The 16,993-nt window shown below is 38.7% G+C and overlaps 1 protein-coding gene across 4 annotated transcripts in view; it reads left to right on the top strand.

The window, feature by feature from the left end:
- Ap3b1 (adaptor related protein complex 3 subunit beta 1) overlaps window positions 1–16,993 on the top strand; it is a 242,170-nt gene that overhangs the window by 187,951 nt on the left and 37,226 nt on the right. For 3 of the 4 annotated variants that reach the window (XM_045133439.1, XM_004651665.3, XR_006633428.1), the window contains exon 23: window positions 16,641–16,872. In XM_045133439.1, the coding sequence (XP_044989374.1) occupies window positions 16,641–16,872 (232 nt within the window). Of the gene's footprint in view, window positions 1–1,849; window positions 2,517–16,640; window positions 16,873–16,993 lie in introns of those variants that run through there. The other variant, XM_045133440.1, reaches the window with a different exon arrangement.

Genomic DNA, 16,993 nt, shown 5'->3' on the forward strand with positions numbered 1-16,993 from the left:
TAACCTTCTATAACATGATTTATATATGTGAAAATTTCACCAAGACACATTTTTGCCATTTTTTTGGTGTATATGTGTATGAGTGTGTGTAGAGCATGTGTGGTATCATATGCAGTGTGGTGTGTGGTATATGCAATTTAAGGGTGCAGAGTCCAGAGAAGAATTTCTGGGGCACTTCTCTTTTGCTTATTTGTCTATTTCCTTGAGACAAGGTCTCTTCCTTCAACATGGTTTCTGACTTTGGGTTTTTGACTTCTTAAACTACAAGATAATAAATTTGCATCATTTGAAGCCACTAAGTTTGTGGAAATGGTTACAGTAGTAGTAAGAAAATTAGCCGGGCGTGGTGGCGCACGCCTTTAATCCCAACACTTGGGAGGCAGAGGTGGGAGGATCATCGAGAGTTCAAGGCCACCCTGAGACTACATAGTTAATTCCAGGTTAGCCTGGACCAGAGTGAGACCCTACCTCGAAAAACAAAAAAAAAAAAAAAAAAAAAAAAAAATTAATAAGACTAGTGTGATGACTAGCTGAAATCTGCAGTGGAATGTTGGGTTGTAAACCCTGCCTGTGGAGGCTGTGCTAGAAATGTTTGAGTGCATGTAACTTTCAATAGCTGCTCTGTGATCAGAGTTAATTTTCTATCATTTTCACTGTAGCCTTCCTTCCCCTACCACAGACTGGGATTGTGAACATGCCTGGCCATGCCCAATTTTTTTATGTTAGTACTGGGGAATGAAACTGAAGGGATTTCAAGCCCCATCTTTAAGTGACAAACACTCTTAACCACTGAGCAATCTCCCCAGGCCTATTTTTGCCATTATATGTATCACTAGAATAATGTGCTCTGAAAGTATCTCCAAATATGTTACCCAACTTTTTCCTCTGTGCCAGACGACACAGCCATATTAACAATTCATTATCACTCAGACCTGTTTTAGACTTTTCACTTCCAAAACTATAAGATAATACATTTGCATCACTTTATGCCTTTAACTTTGTGGAAATGTATAATAAAGCCATTGTCATGGGGCTGGAGAGATGGCTTAGCAGTTAAGTGCTTGCCTGTGAAGCCTAAGGACCCCGGTTCAAGGCTTAATTCCCCAGGACCCACATAAGCCGGATGCACAAAGGGGCGCATGCATCTGGAGTTCATTTGCAGTGGCTGGAGGCCCTGGTGTGCCCATTCTTTCTCTCTCTCTCTCTTTCTCTCTCTCTGCCTCTTCCTCTCTCTGTTGCTCTCAAATAAATAAAAGTAAGCAAAAAAAATAATTTTTAAATAAAAAAGCCATTGTCATGATTAGCTGAAAACTATAAGTATGAATTATTTGCTGGAAAACCTACTTTTGCAGGCTACAGTAGAAGTATTATCTGAGAAGCATCAAAATGTCTGCTTTCCCTGAAGTAAAAATGTTGGATTCCCCTCACCCTCTTTTCAGCTTCTAACAGCAACCCACACTTCTGGGCTCATGTCCCCCTTCCATCTTCAAAGTCAACTGTGACTGGTTGGATTATCCTTACACTATATTGCTGTGACCCTGAGCCTACTGCCTCTGTCATTCCCTTATAGGACCTGAGTGATTACACTGGACCCTCCCTGATAAGCTAGGATAATCTTCTCAGTCTTCCCTCCTTACCATGTCATGTAACATATTTGTAGATACCTTTGGGACACATTATTCTAGAGCACATCTTTCTTGTGTACCTGTGAAAAGATGGAGGTGATTACACCCATACTCACCTCCATCTGTCATATTATGAGAAGACAGTGATCATACCCAGACTCATCTCCACTTGTCAGAGTGTGAAAATGGAGTGATCACACCCAGACCTCACCTCTGCCTTTCAGATTGTTAGAAGATGGAATGATCATACCCAGACTCACCTCCACAATTCAGATTGTGAGAAGATGGAGTGATTACACCCAGATTCATCTCCACCTGCCAGATTGTGAGAAGATGGAGGTGATCACACCCATACCTCACCTCCACCTTTGTAACCAAGCAACTGCTTCTGTCACACCCACTCAGATTAAGAAAAGCTTAAAATTTTCAATCAGAAAAAAAAATTTTAGTAGAAATAAAATTATAGTAGCTTTTCGGCAAAACATTGATTTATCTCATTAGACAACTACTTATTATTAAGGCAGCATAGAATTAAGTTGTTTACATTTTTCAAAAATGTGCAAAGAAGTTATATTATGCACATTTAATACTTTCTATTTACACAGTGCATGAGAATATACATAGAATTAATACGGAAATTAAGATATAAAATGTGACTACGATCCTTAGCAGCAGGAGTAGCAGCAGAAAGAGTTGAATGAGCTAGGCTGGAGCTGACCACCATATTCTGGCTAATATTTGATATTTAACCTAAATATTATTTAGAATAGTGAGTCACAAGTAAGTAATGATGTAAGTAAACAAGAACTAAAGTGAATTCTGAGTGAAAGATGGTGAAGGGAGTAAGGGGACATTAAGATTTAAGATTAAGGGCTAGAGAGATGGTTCAGCAGGTAAGGCACTTGCCAGCAAAGCCTAAGCAATCAGGTTTAGTTCCTCTGTACCCACATAAGCCAGATGTACAAGGTGGCACTTGTGTCTAGAGTTCATTTGCAGCAGCTAGAGGCCCTTGTGTGCCCATTTTCTATATATATGTCTGCTTCTTTCTCTCTCTTCTAAATAAATAAATAAGATACATATAAAATATTTAAGATTAAAATATGTTTGGAGAGCTGTACTTTCAAACTTTCTTGAAGGCTTGCTTACTTTTTCATCAAAGCATTGTGGACCTATGAAATCTTTTTTTTAATGCTTTTATTTATTTAAGAGAGATAAGCAGAGAGAGAAAGAGAATGGACATTTTGGGGCCTCTAGCCACTGCAAATGAACTCCTGACACATGTGCCACCTTGTGCATCTGGCTTACATGGGTCCTGGGAAATCAAACCTCAGTCCTTTGGCTGTGCAAGGAAGTGCCGTAACTGCTAAGCCATCTCCCCAGCCCTGAAATCTTATTTTTAAAATGAAGCAACTCTTTCCTGAGAAGACCCAGCATGGAAACAGATGAGAAATTATTTGTATTCGATATTTCCCTGGTGGATTCTTTTTTGTTTGGTATGATATAAGAGTTAATCATAACTCACCTATCCCAAAGCTTACTGTGTAACAGACTTCATGGTTTAAAGCAAATGATTGGCTTCATGTTGCCCCTCCCTAGGAGCTGAGTATAGAAAGGAACCCTTAGTAAACGACTGCCATCTCCTAGTGGAATCTAAAGTAGAGGATGACTGGGGAGAAATTAGATAATAAAGACATGGAATAGGTGCTGAAAGTTAGGCTTTATCCTAAATTGGATAGAGAGGTAACTCAGGGAACAATCAGTTGTAGGCCTACCATCCTGTCATAGGCATTCTTAGACTGACTTAGCTGTGACTCCTTTCCTGTTTTGTGATAACTTGTTTGGTAAGCTCACAGAGGAAACTGGCAACGGGTACTACAACACATTGATAAGGTGGTGGGCAATAGTGTGTATAGAAGTACAACTATGTTCTTAAAGAGCTGGATTTATTTCTGGACACCAGCCTTTTTAAAAGCAATGTATCATTCTCCAACAAATGCCCACCATAGCTGGTAATATGTTGGCTTGTCCATTTTCTGCTTGCAGTACAAAATAAATGAAAGCCAAGGACATTACAATTGGGAGGGAAGACTATTATTTAAAAGGCTTTTAAATTATGTCACTATATATTCTTTTAACAACATTGCCTAAAAGCCTTTGAAAAAAATAGTTCCTACCTCCCTTAGTTGTTAACAGAGATGGTATTGGGGACTACTCTTTAAAAGGCTGTTAAATGGTGATCCTATATTTTTAATATCAACATCATTTAGAAACCTTTTAGTGAACAGTCCTCTTTCCCTACTACTAACAGAGAGCAAAAAGGGCATGGGGGAAGGGATTACTTTTTTAAAGGCCTTTGGATGGCACTATCAATAAAACAGCAATATTGTTATAAAAGCCTTTCCAATGGTGAGTCAGCTTCTTTTTATATGTATTTTTAACCTCATGAACCTTTGTTGTCTGACAGATTGGTGTTTTAATGTTGACTGAAAACTCAATTTACTAATCATCCCAGAAATATCATTTATTGAACTGTTTACAGTTTAAAATCAATCACACATGTACTATCTCATTTTATCCTCACAATAGCTCAGTGAAACATACAGAATATGCATAAGTAGCCCCATTATACAGAAGAGAAACAGAAGCCCAGAGAGGTTGTGACTGAGTTGAAACTACACTCACATGGCTTGGTATCTGACCTAATACTGCAATACCTAGCCAGCAGTTCCATGTTACTTTCATCATTCTTTTTTTGTTGGTATATTTTCAATAGTAGTATTCCTAATTGGTCTCTTCAATGTGCCCAAATGCTAAGAGTTAATTGCATTAAATTAGCATGAAAGTGAGATTCTGCAATTTCAGTAGTGAAGAAGACTTGTAGATGTTATAAATGGTGTCCTGATCAAGTAAGTTAGTGGACCATATCATCCCAACATGTAGTCTTCCTGTGCACTTATAGCATGAAGATTTTCTTGCCATTCTTTTTCCACCATATGACACATGCTTATGAAAATTACTTGAAATCTACTTTTGGATGCCTGGTTTATTAAATAACAAAGCTTAAAGTCAATGCTAATTTAATTTTACTGATTTGGTTTTGGAAGTTATTGTACTAGCTAAGGATATTGATTTATAAGTAAATCATATTAAAAATGTTTTCTTATCTATCATTAATCTTTGGATAGAAGTAATAGATGCTGTTCTTTTCATTCCCTATAGTTCTCTGAAGGAGAGGAAAAAATCTCTGGTGTCTTGCTTGATTTAACTTCATTTTTCTTAGATTATAAGCAGCATTTTATGTTTATAGAAAAGGGAATTATGTAGCTTATTGCTTGGGAGAAATGGCATAAAAATGTTAAATTTCCATCTTGGTTCTGCCATTGTGTTTTCTCTTATGCTGATAAACATAAGTAGTAAGCGTCTTTACTAATAATTAAAGAAGAACACTTTAATCAGTAGAGTGCTTTCATATGCAGTATCTCACACACATAAAGAATCCTGTGACTTGGGATGAGGCTGGAGAGATGGCTTAGTACTTAAGGCACTTGCTGGCAAAACCAGAGGACCCAGGTTGTGTTCCCTAGTGCCCACGTAAAACCAGATGCACAAGGTGGCACATGCATCTGGAGTTCATTTGCAGTGGCTGAAGGACTGGTGCACCCATTCCCATTCTCATATTCTCTCTCTCTCTCTCTCAAATAAATAATATTTTTTAAAATAAAATCCTATGTCTTGGGTCTTTTTTCTCTTTAATATGCAACTTCAACTCAGAAATTGAATTATTGTTCTCTCATCAAACTTAAAATCCAATGTTGTCTTAATTGTTGCCAACCCTAACTTAGCCTAACAAGAAGGAACCAACAATGTTTGTTGTTGTTTTGTTTTGTTTGCATCTGAAGAAAAGTACTTCATACCTCAAAAACAGGGGAAGTCTGAAAACCCAAGGTCAATGCCAGAATCCTGGCAAAGGTCCTATCCCAGCACTTGATCCAGTAAAGCTCCATGCAGCCAGGTATCCACAATGTGAAGAAAACAGGTATCAGGAGGCTCTTCCACACTGACTCCAAAGGATCTGAGGCTCCCAGGTAGTAAGGGAACTCCTCTCCTTACACCCTTCCTAGCTGAAGGATTTTAAATATTTACACACAGATAAGGACTCCCTCCCTCTCTCTCTCTCTCTCTCTCTCTCTCTCTCTCTCTCTCTCTCTCTCTCTCTCTGTGTGTGTGTGTGTGTGTGTGTGTGTGTGTGTGTGTGTAAATATGTGCATCTGTGCCCTTGTCTTTCTCTCGTACTCTCAGAGAGTCCCACCCTTGCCTAGTGTCAGCAATTTCTCCAGCAGTTTGTGGACCTCAATGCTGGCATAATTGATGTGTAAGGACCCTTCTTTCTCTGTCACACTCGAAGCATCCAGGAGGGATCTGTTACTTACATTTAACATGTCCATAGTAAAACTCCTTTTCCAGCATATGCATCAATTAAGACATGCTTTTCCCCTACCCCTAAGACTTTACCTAAATGAGATAGATCATTTCTCAACCAAGGAGACCCAGGTCCCATAACTTGAGTGCAAGGAAGCATACCTGCCTGTAGAGGGAGTGATCCCATCTCTGAAACACATAGAACCACCAGTTTTCTTCACACATTCTTTAAAAAAAAGTCTAGCTTTTCTCTGATCTTGCAGGGCTGTAGTAAATATACTCAACATGACCTCACTCATAATAACCTATATTTCTGTTGTTATTACCTGCAAGGTTATTTATGCAAAGTTCCCAACTGTCGCTTTTAGGGCAACTCATTGTCATCTTAATATCCTTCCTTTTGTGAGGTCCATTCCATCTTACTATGCCCTTCCTCTCCCTTGGAGTTTTTATTATTATTATTGTTGTTGTTGTTGTTAATTTAAAACAAGTTTGGAATTGAGATGTCATCAATATGATTGTTCCCATTTCACAAATGTTAACACTGATGTCACTAGAGCTGAGTAAGTGTCCTAGTGTCTGGGAGCTGGTAAGTTAAAGAGCCAACATCAACTCAGATGTGCCCAGCTTCAGAACTTTGCACTTCCTATGTGCAATTTAAGAAACACTTCACAGGAGTTTATGATAACAGATTTGAGCATAAGGAATCTGAAGACAAGGCAACCAGTTAAAATGGCTTTGTGTAGTGTAGGCAAGAGGAGAAATAAGGGAGCAAAGATTGAAGACAAGTTGTTAATTATGGTTAAGCCTATAGGAAATTTTCTTTTTCTTTCCATACCATTTGAAATACAGAGTTTATGGGCTGGAGAGATGGCTTAGCGGTTAAGCGCTTGCCTGTGAAGCCTAAGGACCCCAGTTCGAGGCTCAGTTCCCCAGGTCCCACGTTAGCCAGATGCACAAGGGGGCGCACGCGTCTGGAATTCGTTTGCAGAGGCTGGAAGCTCTGGCGCGCCCATTCTCTCTCTCTCCCTCTATCTGTCTTTCTGTCTGTGTCTGTCGCTCTCAAATAAATAAATAAATAAATTAATTAATTAATTAAAAAAAGAAATACAGAGTTTACAATTCATAGAAAAGATTTTCAAGAAATGTTTTAGAGGTAAACAGAGTGACACATGCCTGTAATCCCACCTCTTAGGAGGCTGAGGCAGGAGAATCTCTGGTTTTATGCTAGCCTGAGCTACATAGCAAGAATCTTTCTCCAAATTAATTAATTAATTAAGATAAATAAGCACACGAACATGCCGTGTCACTGATAACATCTGATAAGAGGACAGTAAAAACCATTGATATAAGAAATAGGAAGTTTGTTCTCTAATATTTGGAGGTATTCAGTAGGGTGTCAAAGACAATGCTAAGGTTTTGAGCTTTGTTATAACGTGAGATGACTTAAAATTTTGTTATGTAAGTAGAACCACAGATCAAATGGATTATCATTTCTGTGAAATAATAGCTTAACACAACACATAAATATGCTAAATAAAATCTGGGCTCAAATGAAATTCACTGTAAACAGTTATTAGAATCCTTCTGGTAAGCCCTTTGAAAATGAAATTAAGCTCATTTTGTTAACATTTAAAGTGAAAATCAGAGAAGAAATATTTTTAAATTAGTAGAAAGGGCTGGAGAGATGGCTTAGCAGTTAAGGAACTTGCCTGCAAAGCCAAAGGACCCAGGTTCAGTTTCCCCAGGACCCACATAAGCCAGATGCACAAGGTAGTACATGTGTCTGGAGTTCATTTGCAGTGTCTGTAGGCCCTGGTGTGCCCATTCTCCCTCTCTCTAATAAATAAATAAATAGATAAACAAGTATAATAAAATTAGTAGAAGATATCTATGAATAGCATAACATACTTGTACCCATGGTTCTAGTACTATTTTTTCATGGAATTAGTAAATCAAGGTGCATATACATCATTCTAGATTTTAAATTTATTTTTAAGGCACATTAGACGTATTGACAGTAAAGCCTATAGACTTACCTTTAGAGAGAGCAAAGAATAAAATATTTATAAATGATTCCCTCCTCATTTCAAAATTGGTATAAACTGGACACATCTCCTGTGCAGGCCCGGCATTTTTCTTTTTGGCAGTACTGGAGATTAAACCATAGGCCTGTGCTTGCTAGGAAAGTGCTCTGCCACTTAGCTACATCCCAGTGCCAACAAGCCCTTCTTGCAAAGGGCCAGATAGTAAATATCTTCAGCCTTGTGGACTATAACCACTCACTCCGCTATTGTAATATAAAACCAACAGTAGACAGTACATAAATGAAATGTCTGTGTTCTATTAAATATTTATAGATAATGAAAGATGAGTTTCATATACCTTTATTGCCTTTAATATGAAATGGTTTTATTCTTTTGATTTTTAAACCATTTAAAAATGTATAGAGGGCTGGAGAGATGGCTTAGTGGTTAAGTGTTTGCTTGTGAAGCCTAAGGACCCCGTTTCAAGGCTCGATTCCCCAGGACCCCACGTTAGCCAGATGCACAAGGGGGCACAGGCATCTGGAGTTCGTTTACAGTGGCTGGAAGCCCTGGTGTGTCCATTCTCCCCTCCTCCTTTCTCTCTTTGTAGCTTTCAAATAAATAAAATAAAACAAAAATATATATATACAGATGGTTCAGCAGTTAAGGCTCTTGGCTGTAAAGTGTAAGGATCCAGGTTTGACTCCCCAGTACCCAAATAAAGCCAGATGCACAAGGTAGCGCATGTGTCTGGAATTGGTTTGCAGTGCCTAGAGGCCCTGATGAGCCCATTCTATCTCTATCTGCCTCTTCACTCTCTCTCAAATAAAATTATTTTTAAAAGGGCTGGAGAGATGGCTTAGCAGTTAAGGCATGTGCCTGTGAAACCTAAGGACCAGTTTCGATTATCCAGGTCTCACGTAAGCCAAATGCACATGGTGGCACATGCATCTGGAGTTCGTTTGCAGTGGCTAGAGGCCCTGATGTGCCCATTCTCTCTCTCTCTCCCCCTCTCTTTGTCTCAAATAAATAAAAATATTTTTAAAATATTTTTAAAAAAATATAGAACATAATCTTAGTGCACAAGCAGTGCGAAAATAATCAGTGACTAAAGCGGTTTATGGGAACAGATTGCAGTCAAATTACAGTATGTGCATGTATTAAAATTTTCAATTCAAAGTTACCTGGAAAAAATTAATTTAAATGTTAACTTGTTAGAATAATATCTTTTGGCTATGATAGATTGACTAAAATACTATCATATTTGATTTGAAATAATAGTGAACCAGATTTGGCTTCCCAGTATTGTTTGCCAGTGCCTGCTTAAAACCATGTGTAAATTAATATACTCATCCAATGTTTATATTATACTCACCAAATGTTTATACTGTGTTCAGATCTGTTAACATATTTGTACAGTGTATTGATTATTGCAAAAATAAGTGAGAAAGTCTTGTGTTTTCTATAATCTCTGCTCATTACCCAAAGTACAGGAAATTTTCAGTTACTTTCTAGAATAATCAAATTTGCATATGTAAGGAATAGCGTCCTTAGAATAACACTTCACTTACTGAAAATAATTTATCTAATAATATTCAATGGAAGATTTAAATATCTGTCTGAATCTATGCGTATAGGTAGGCGTTAAGCAAATCTGCCCTTTGCTTTATTAAACCTGTCCTAGAAACTAGACTTGGTGCAAGGAACTGAAGGTAACATAAAGACTCATTTTGTACAGTTTTCTGTGTAAACAAGACAATAATGTGGCTTTCTGCTTTATAACTCTTTTCATTTGACACATATATTAGATGAGAAAGCACTAATTTTAAATATGAAACTTACCCCTGTATATAGCCATTTTCTTACTTTGTCACTTTTATAAATCCTATATCTAAATAGATACTGCTATAAAATAAGCCAAACAAAACCACATATGCAGAGCAGATTATATACTACAGTTCTTCATTGAAAATTTATACTACTAAAAATGATTGTGTAACTAAATATGGATTAAAGCACAAGAGGTAGGAGAAATTGTTTTCAAAAAGTTTTATGTGGAGATGTCATCTTTGAAATAGTAACGCAGGTGCTGAGCAAGGTTTATTCTAAGCCATTTACTTTATATTTCACGTTTTATTTTTTGTATCATCTTAAATTTTATAATTCAATCATTTTGAACAGCTATGTTCAAAAGAAGTTTTGCAACTTTAATCTTAATAATCGCAAGCAAAAGCAGACATGCTGTGTCATAAAATAACTATTAGTGACTAGTTTGTATCCTATAAATCTAGCTTCAGTTGATAATATGGTCCATTACCAGCTAACTGCGCAGAGTATTTTTCATTTTACACTCTTCAGTTACTTTTTAGTGAAGTGTTAAAAAATATGAAGCTTTTCTCCTCTCTAAAATTGCACGCTGTCTGTCTGTTATTAGGGAGATAACAGCTCTTATAAATGTTTCAGTAAGCGCTAAGTAGACAGTTATGTGCACTCTCATTCCACGCTTATTTGCTTACTGTAATAAACTGATAAAATATGTGTGGTTTGTCTCTGTGTATCTACAGGCATCATGAGTCACATAGATTTCCTTTAGAAATAATGTTGTGTCTGCAGAATTGATTGCTTATTTTCATAAACCATCTAAAGGTACACAAATGACTTTTATTATTTAAACATATGCTGGGTAAAGACTTGTAGAGGATCATCTGATTGTTACTTATGTTTTTTGATCCCTTCACTCAAGAAGCTTTTGATTTTAGTATCACTGCAGCTTCTGAACTAATCACCTCCTTGAGAACTCTAGTGAGGGTAACCCACATCATTTGTTTATAATGTAGCAACATGCTTAGCTCTTGCAACATTAGGTGTTAGACAATTGCATCAAACCTAGTGTTTTCAAGCATTGTTTTGCACCCTATCTTGTTCATCCAAATTTGATTAAAATAATGTTTCCTTTTAACATTGGATATTCCTAGTGTTTGTATCATAAAAGTCCTTCTGGGCAGTGAGTTATTCTGTGTGTATGCCTTTAGAAATAGTAATTTTTTTCATTTGTTTATAATTGTATGTTATAGAAATTTTGAAGTCAAATTATTTCTACAACAACAAATATTAATGTGGATAATCTCCACTTGTCACCACACTGTGCTCTGGTAAAGCTGTAGTAGTTTTAGAAAATATTATAATTGAATACTTAGCATCAAATTAAGTATAGTTATAACCAACATTTTAGGTATGTGGTTTACAGATTCCTTAATCATTTAAATAGTAAAATGATGCTTTAAATTCTGAAAATGGATAAAATAATGTTTTAAAGTGATGGGTAGATAGGAAGACAGATAATAAACCTAAATAAATGATATATTTTGTCAGAAAATGATTAAGGTAGCTATGGGGAAAGGGATAACTCAGAAAGAGGTAATGCAATTTTATGAAGCCTCATGATAAAGGTAACATTGGAGTAAAGACCTCTCAGAGAACTAAGGCATGTGACTATTGGGAAAAGTGCATTCCCAGAAGAAGGAATCAGTGTCAAGGGCATGTGGTGGGAACATGACTGTGGTGGAAAATGAGTCAGGAAGTCAGGGCCATAAGCTGGAGTGATCAGTGTGCTCAAGATTATATAAGATGAAATCAAGAAAATGTAAGAGCAGGAAACCTAGCCCCATGGGTCTTTGTAAGAATTATTGGACTTTTATTTTCTATGAATTTGGCAGGTTTTGAGGAGAGAGATGATATGATCTAACCTTATCATAACTGATTTTTTTTTTTTTTTTGGTCCTGTGTTCCAATAGACAGAACATAGTCGGTATTGTCAGTTTTCAGAAGGGTGCAGGAAGACCCACTAGGAATCATCCTCATAAAGCTAGTGGTGGCTTCGCCCAGTATGGCAACAGTGGAAATAGAGAAGTTAGCAGACATAACTTAGTATGCTCACATAATTGAATTCCTGTTTGGACCTCCTACTCTGTTTGCATAGTGTCTGTGTTCATGCATGTTTATGCATAGTCAAGAATACGTGTATAGAGGCTAGAACTTGATGTTGAGTATCTTCACTGATCACCCTCCACTTTATTTACTGAAGCAGGGTCTCTCACTTATACCCAGATTTGGCTAATCTATTTAGCCAGCTTGTCCTGGGAATTCCCTGGCTCTACCTCCCAAGCACTGGGGTTATAGATAGGCCACCACACCCACCTGGCATTCACATGGGTGCTGGGGATTCCATCTCTGGCCCTCATGCTTATGTTGAACAGCATGCACTTTATCCACTGGGCTATCTCCCAAGCCCTAACTCTGACTTTTCTAAGCTTTTGTTGTAGTATTTATTCACTGACTGATTTACTTAGTTCTTCTAAGCCAAGTAGCACTGTCATTCTGAACTGGAACATTGTCTGTATATTATAGTCCTTGCAGTAGTGGTGGGAGAAACTTACTCAGTAAATGCTAGGTGAGGGAAAGAGTGAATAAGTGAATGATTAGCTATTACTTTGTGTGTGAAACAGTGGTATGCTTCTTAGGCAGAAAGTCCTGAGAGACCTAATTTTTACATGAGACCACCTTTGTCCCCAGTGCCCATAACACTGGAGGACAAAGACAATCCTTTATTCTTGATGTAGGCTTTGCTCTGCAACTCTAATACAGAACTCTAGTGAGTGAGGGTGGGCTCACATTGGGGATTCTTTCTTACAGAAGATAAGATTAAGTGGCCTACAACCAAAGCAGGGTATTAGTTAACTATAAACATTTTACTGTTTTTGACCTACATAAATGGCAGATACATAGAATTCAGTCTTATCAAAGGCCAGAACTGGGTCTGTGACATCAGCACTCCAGTCCATACCTGGGGCTTTAGAGAAATGGACAGAGAAAGTATATCATCCTGTTGTGGTCTACTCCTCCTGTCTCCCTGTCCTCATTAGCATCTGGAAATCAAACTAATCCCAGTGATGGTCAGCAGTAGAATGGGAGACAAATGATAGAAACCCAATGTGAGCTAGCTTAGAAACAGCAAACAAACCAGGAAGGGGAATTTTACAGAAAACTGTACTTCCACAAGCATAGGAATATACCTGAGCCTCAAGAACTATCCAACAAGCCACTCTGTTTGTCATCTTTGCTTTTCTTTTAAAACTGCCTTGTACTTTACTTATTACTTACTAAACAAGGTGGCTACAGACAGCATTAGAATTTTGAACTTGAAATTTAGCTGTGTGAAAAAGATTGGCTGGACTTCATAGGTTCTAAGCCCAAAAATCTCAAGAAAGGGACTCACTAGCCAGATACCCACTCCTGAACCAGTTGACTGTGGTGAGGCTGAGTGATGGCATTAAAAACTTGACACTGCGGACAGAATGTGGCAAGGCTTAGGGAAGGTGACAGGGAGTGTTGGGCAGACGGTCCCATATACAACCACTATAGGACAAGGCACAGAGGCCTGAACTCCCTCAGGAGACCAAAGTTAAGTCTGGAGCCAAATGAAAGTGATTCTGAAATACCAAATTCCCCCTTGTCTGTCTTAACACTGTTATCAGCTGTGAGAACATTCATGTTACTTCAGGAACTAGAAACAAGCCCATTTTGGTAGCTTACATTCAGGTTCCCTCATGACAATCAGGAAGTGAAAAGAAGATGACAAAGAGACTAGTATCCCATAATTGCTTTCAAAGACATATCTGCAGTGACCTAAAATCTCCCATTAGGCCCCACTGCCTTAGAGGCTGTATCACCTTCTAGTAGCATCAAGCTGAGGACCAAACTTTTACCACTGGGCCTTCTGTATAGGGATTGAATGTCAGCTGCATCTCAGGAACAGTGTAAGGACAAAGTAAGACCTTACTAGGTCTTTAGTGTACTTATCATTTTATTAATGGGACTGAACATGTAATTCTGGAGAAATATGGCTAGTCAGCCAGGGCTTATGTTTAGGTTAATTATAGCTTCAGTGGCGTAGGAATTTGAGGGAGGCAAGTTTTTATGTAGCAGAAATCTATAAATATAACTACACATACATGTATAGTTCTGTGTTCTGTTTTAGTTGTGCACTTATCTTTGAGAACGTATGTTTACTACTAAGGATTATGATTTGGAGCTATGCTAAAACAGTACCTGAAAACTTATACTAGGAGTCCTTTTTTTTTTTTTTTGAGGTAGGGTCTCACTCTAGCCCAGGCTAACCTGGAATTCACTCAGGGGGGCTTTGAACTCATGCTGATCCTCCTACCTTTGCCTCCCAACTGCTGGGATTAAAGGTATGCACCACCATACCTGGCTGGACTTAAATTTCTTAAACATTGAGACAGAACTGTTTTGAAAAATATTTTTCCAGATGGAATCTTGCTATGTGCTCCAGGAGGGCATCAAACTTAATAATTTTGCTACTTCAGCCTCCTAAGTAGCTAGAGCTACAGGTGTGCACTATCATACCTTGGTAAAAATAATTTTTATTCAAGGAAGAGGTATTACACTGTGAAGTAAAAGTAATTTGCAAACTTAAAATACTAGACTGGGGTTTGTTCAGTGCTTAAAAGCATTTGCTTACTATAAACTAACAAATTTTAAGCCATGAAAGTCTAGGGGGAAATATAAGTGAATACACCTATCTCAAAGTAGGTATACTAGTTACTATTCTCATTGTTGTGACAAAGCACCTGATGGAAGCAACTTAAAGGAAGGATTTATTTGGGTTCGTGGTATAAGAGAAGATAGGGTACATCTAGTAGAAAGCCATGGCAGAGGGGCTCAGTGTCCAGTTGCAGTCAGGAAGCAGAGAGAGTATAGAGTCCATCTAGTGGAAAGCCATAGCAGAGGAGCTCAGTGTCCAGTCTTATTGCAACTGCAGTCAGGAAGCAGAGAGAGGATAGAGTCCATTTAGTGGAAAGCCGTGGCAGAGGGGCTCAGTGTCCAGTCTTATGCAACTGCAGTCAGGAAGCAGAGAGAAGATAGAGTCCATCTAGTGGAAAGCCGTGGCAGAGGGGCTCAGTGTCTAGTCTCATTGCAACTGCAGTCAGGAAGCAGAGAGAGTAGAGAGTCCATCTAGTGGAAAGCCATAGCAGAGGAGCTCAGTGTCCAGTCTTATTGCAACTGCAGTCAGGAAGCAGAGAGAGGATAGAGTCCATCTAGTGGAAAGCCGTGGCAGAGGGGCTCAGTGTCTAGTCTCATTGCAACTGCAGTCAGGAAGCAGAGAGGGAAGATAGAGTCCGTCTAGTGGAAAGCCGTGGCAGAGGGGCTCAGTGTCAGTCTCATTGCAACTGCAGTCAGGAAGCAGAGAGAAGATAGAGTCCATCTAGTGGAAATTCATGGCAGAGGGGCTCAGTGTCCAGTCTCATTGCAACTGCAGTCAGGAAGCAGAGAGAAGATTGAGTCTGTCAGGTGGAAAGCCGTGGCAGAGGGGCTCAGTGTCAGTCTCATTGCAACTGCAGTCAGGAAGCAGAGAGAAGATAGAGTCCGTCAGGTGGAAAGCCGTGGCAGAGGGGCTCAGTGTCCAGTCTCATTGCAACTGCAGTCAGGAAGCAGAGAGAGGATAGAGTCCGTCTAGTGGAAAGCCGTGGCAGAGGGGCTCAGTGTCTAGTCTCATTGCAACTGCAGTCAGGAAGCAGAGAGAAGATAGAGTCCGTCAGGTGGAAAGCCCTGGCAGAGGGGCTCAGTGTCTAGTCTCATTGCAACTGCACTCAGGAAGCAGAGAGAGGATAGAGTCCATCTAGTGGAAAGCCGTGGCAGAGGGGCTCAGTGTCCAGTCTCATTGCAACTGCACTCAGGAAGCAGAGAGAGGATAGAGTCCATCTAGTGGAAAGCCGTGGCAGAGGGGCTCAGTGTCCAGTCTCATTGCAACTGCACTCAGGAAGCAGAGAGAGGATAGAGTCCGTCAGGTGGAAAGCCGTGGCAGAGGGGCTCAGTGTCCAGTCTTATTGCAACTGCAGTCAGGTAGCAGAGAGGGAAGAATACCAGGACTAGACTTGCTTTCTTCTTTTTATTCAGTCTAAGACCCCAGCCCATGAGTTCCTGGTCAGCCTGTGCTAGAGTGAGATCCTACCTTGGGGGAGGGTTGAAGAAAAGAAAATTCTATTTACATAAATTGGGCATGTGGCCTAATCCTATAATTCCAGCACTAAAGAAGCTGAAATAAGAGGATCCTATGAACCAGGCAAGCCTAGGCAACTTAGTGAGATCCTGTCCAAAAAAACAAAATAAAGCCAGGTGTGTGTTTGAGTCCACTATGAGGCTACAGTGTGAATTCCAGGTCACCCTGGGCTAGAGTGAAATCCTACCTCAAAACAACAACAAAACAATTTTATATGACTTGGGTTATTTTCTTACATTATTAAGGTACTTCCATGTATTCCTGCAGGTCACAGAAGATTTTAATACTGTTTTAAAAGCATTCACTTTATATTTTTACGTCATTTCTGATGAATATCTATGTATCTAATATCCTAATGTTTGCTTTTTATCATTTATATGATATTTTAAGGAATCCACAAGTGAAATGTCATAGGTGTTTATTCTTTAAGAGAATTAGTAGCTGTATTCATCATTTCATTGCTTTACTTGTGTCTCCCGTGTGCCCTAGGTCAGTACTCCTGTCTTTGTGCCGACGAAAACACATGTGCTCCTTCATCGGATGAGTGGGAAAGGGCTGGCTGCCCACTATTTCTTTCCAAGACAACCTTGTATTTTTGATGACAAGATGGTCTCTGTACAAATAACACTGAATAATACTTCTGATCGAAAGATAGAAAATATTCATATAGGGGAAAAAAAACTTCCTGTAGGCATGAAAATGCATGTTTTTAATCCAATAGGTAAGTATTAACTTACCTTTAAAGTTGGGTACCTAAATATTTTCATTTTTATGTCAAATACTTTTGAGTAAAAAGGTAAAATACATTATTTAATTGACCATTTAGCATACTATGCATGTGT

Source organism: Jaculus jaculus, chromosome 14, assembly GCF_020740685.1.
Source record: "Jaculus jaculus isolate mJacJac1 chromosome 14, mJacJac1.mat.Y.cur, whole genome shotgun sequence".
Lineage (NCBI taxonomy): Eukaryota > Metazoa > Chordata > Mammalia > Rodentia > Dipodidae > Jaculus > Jaculus jaculus.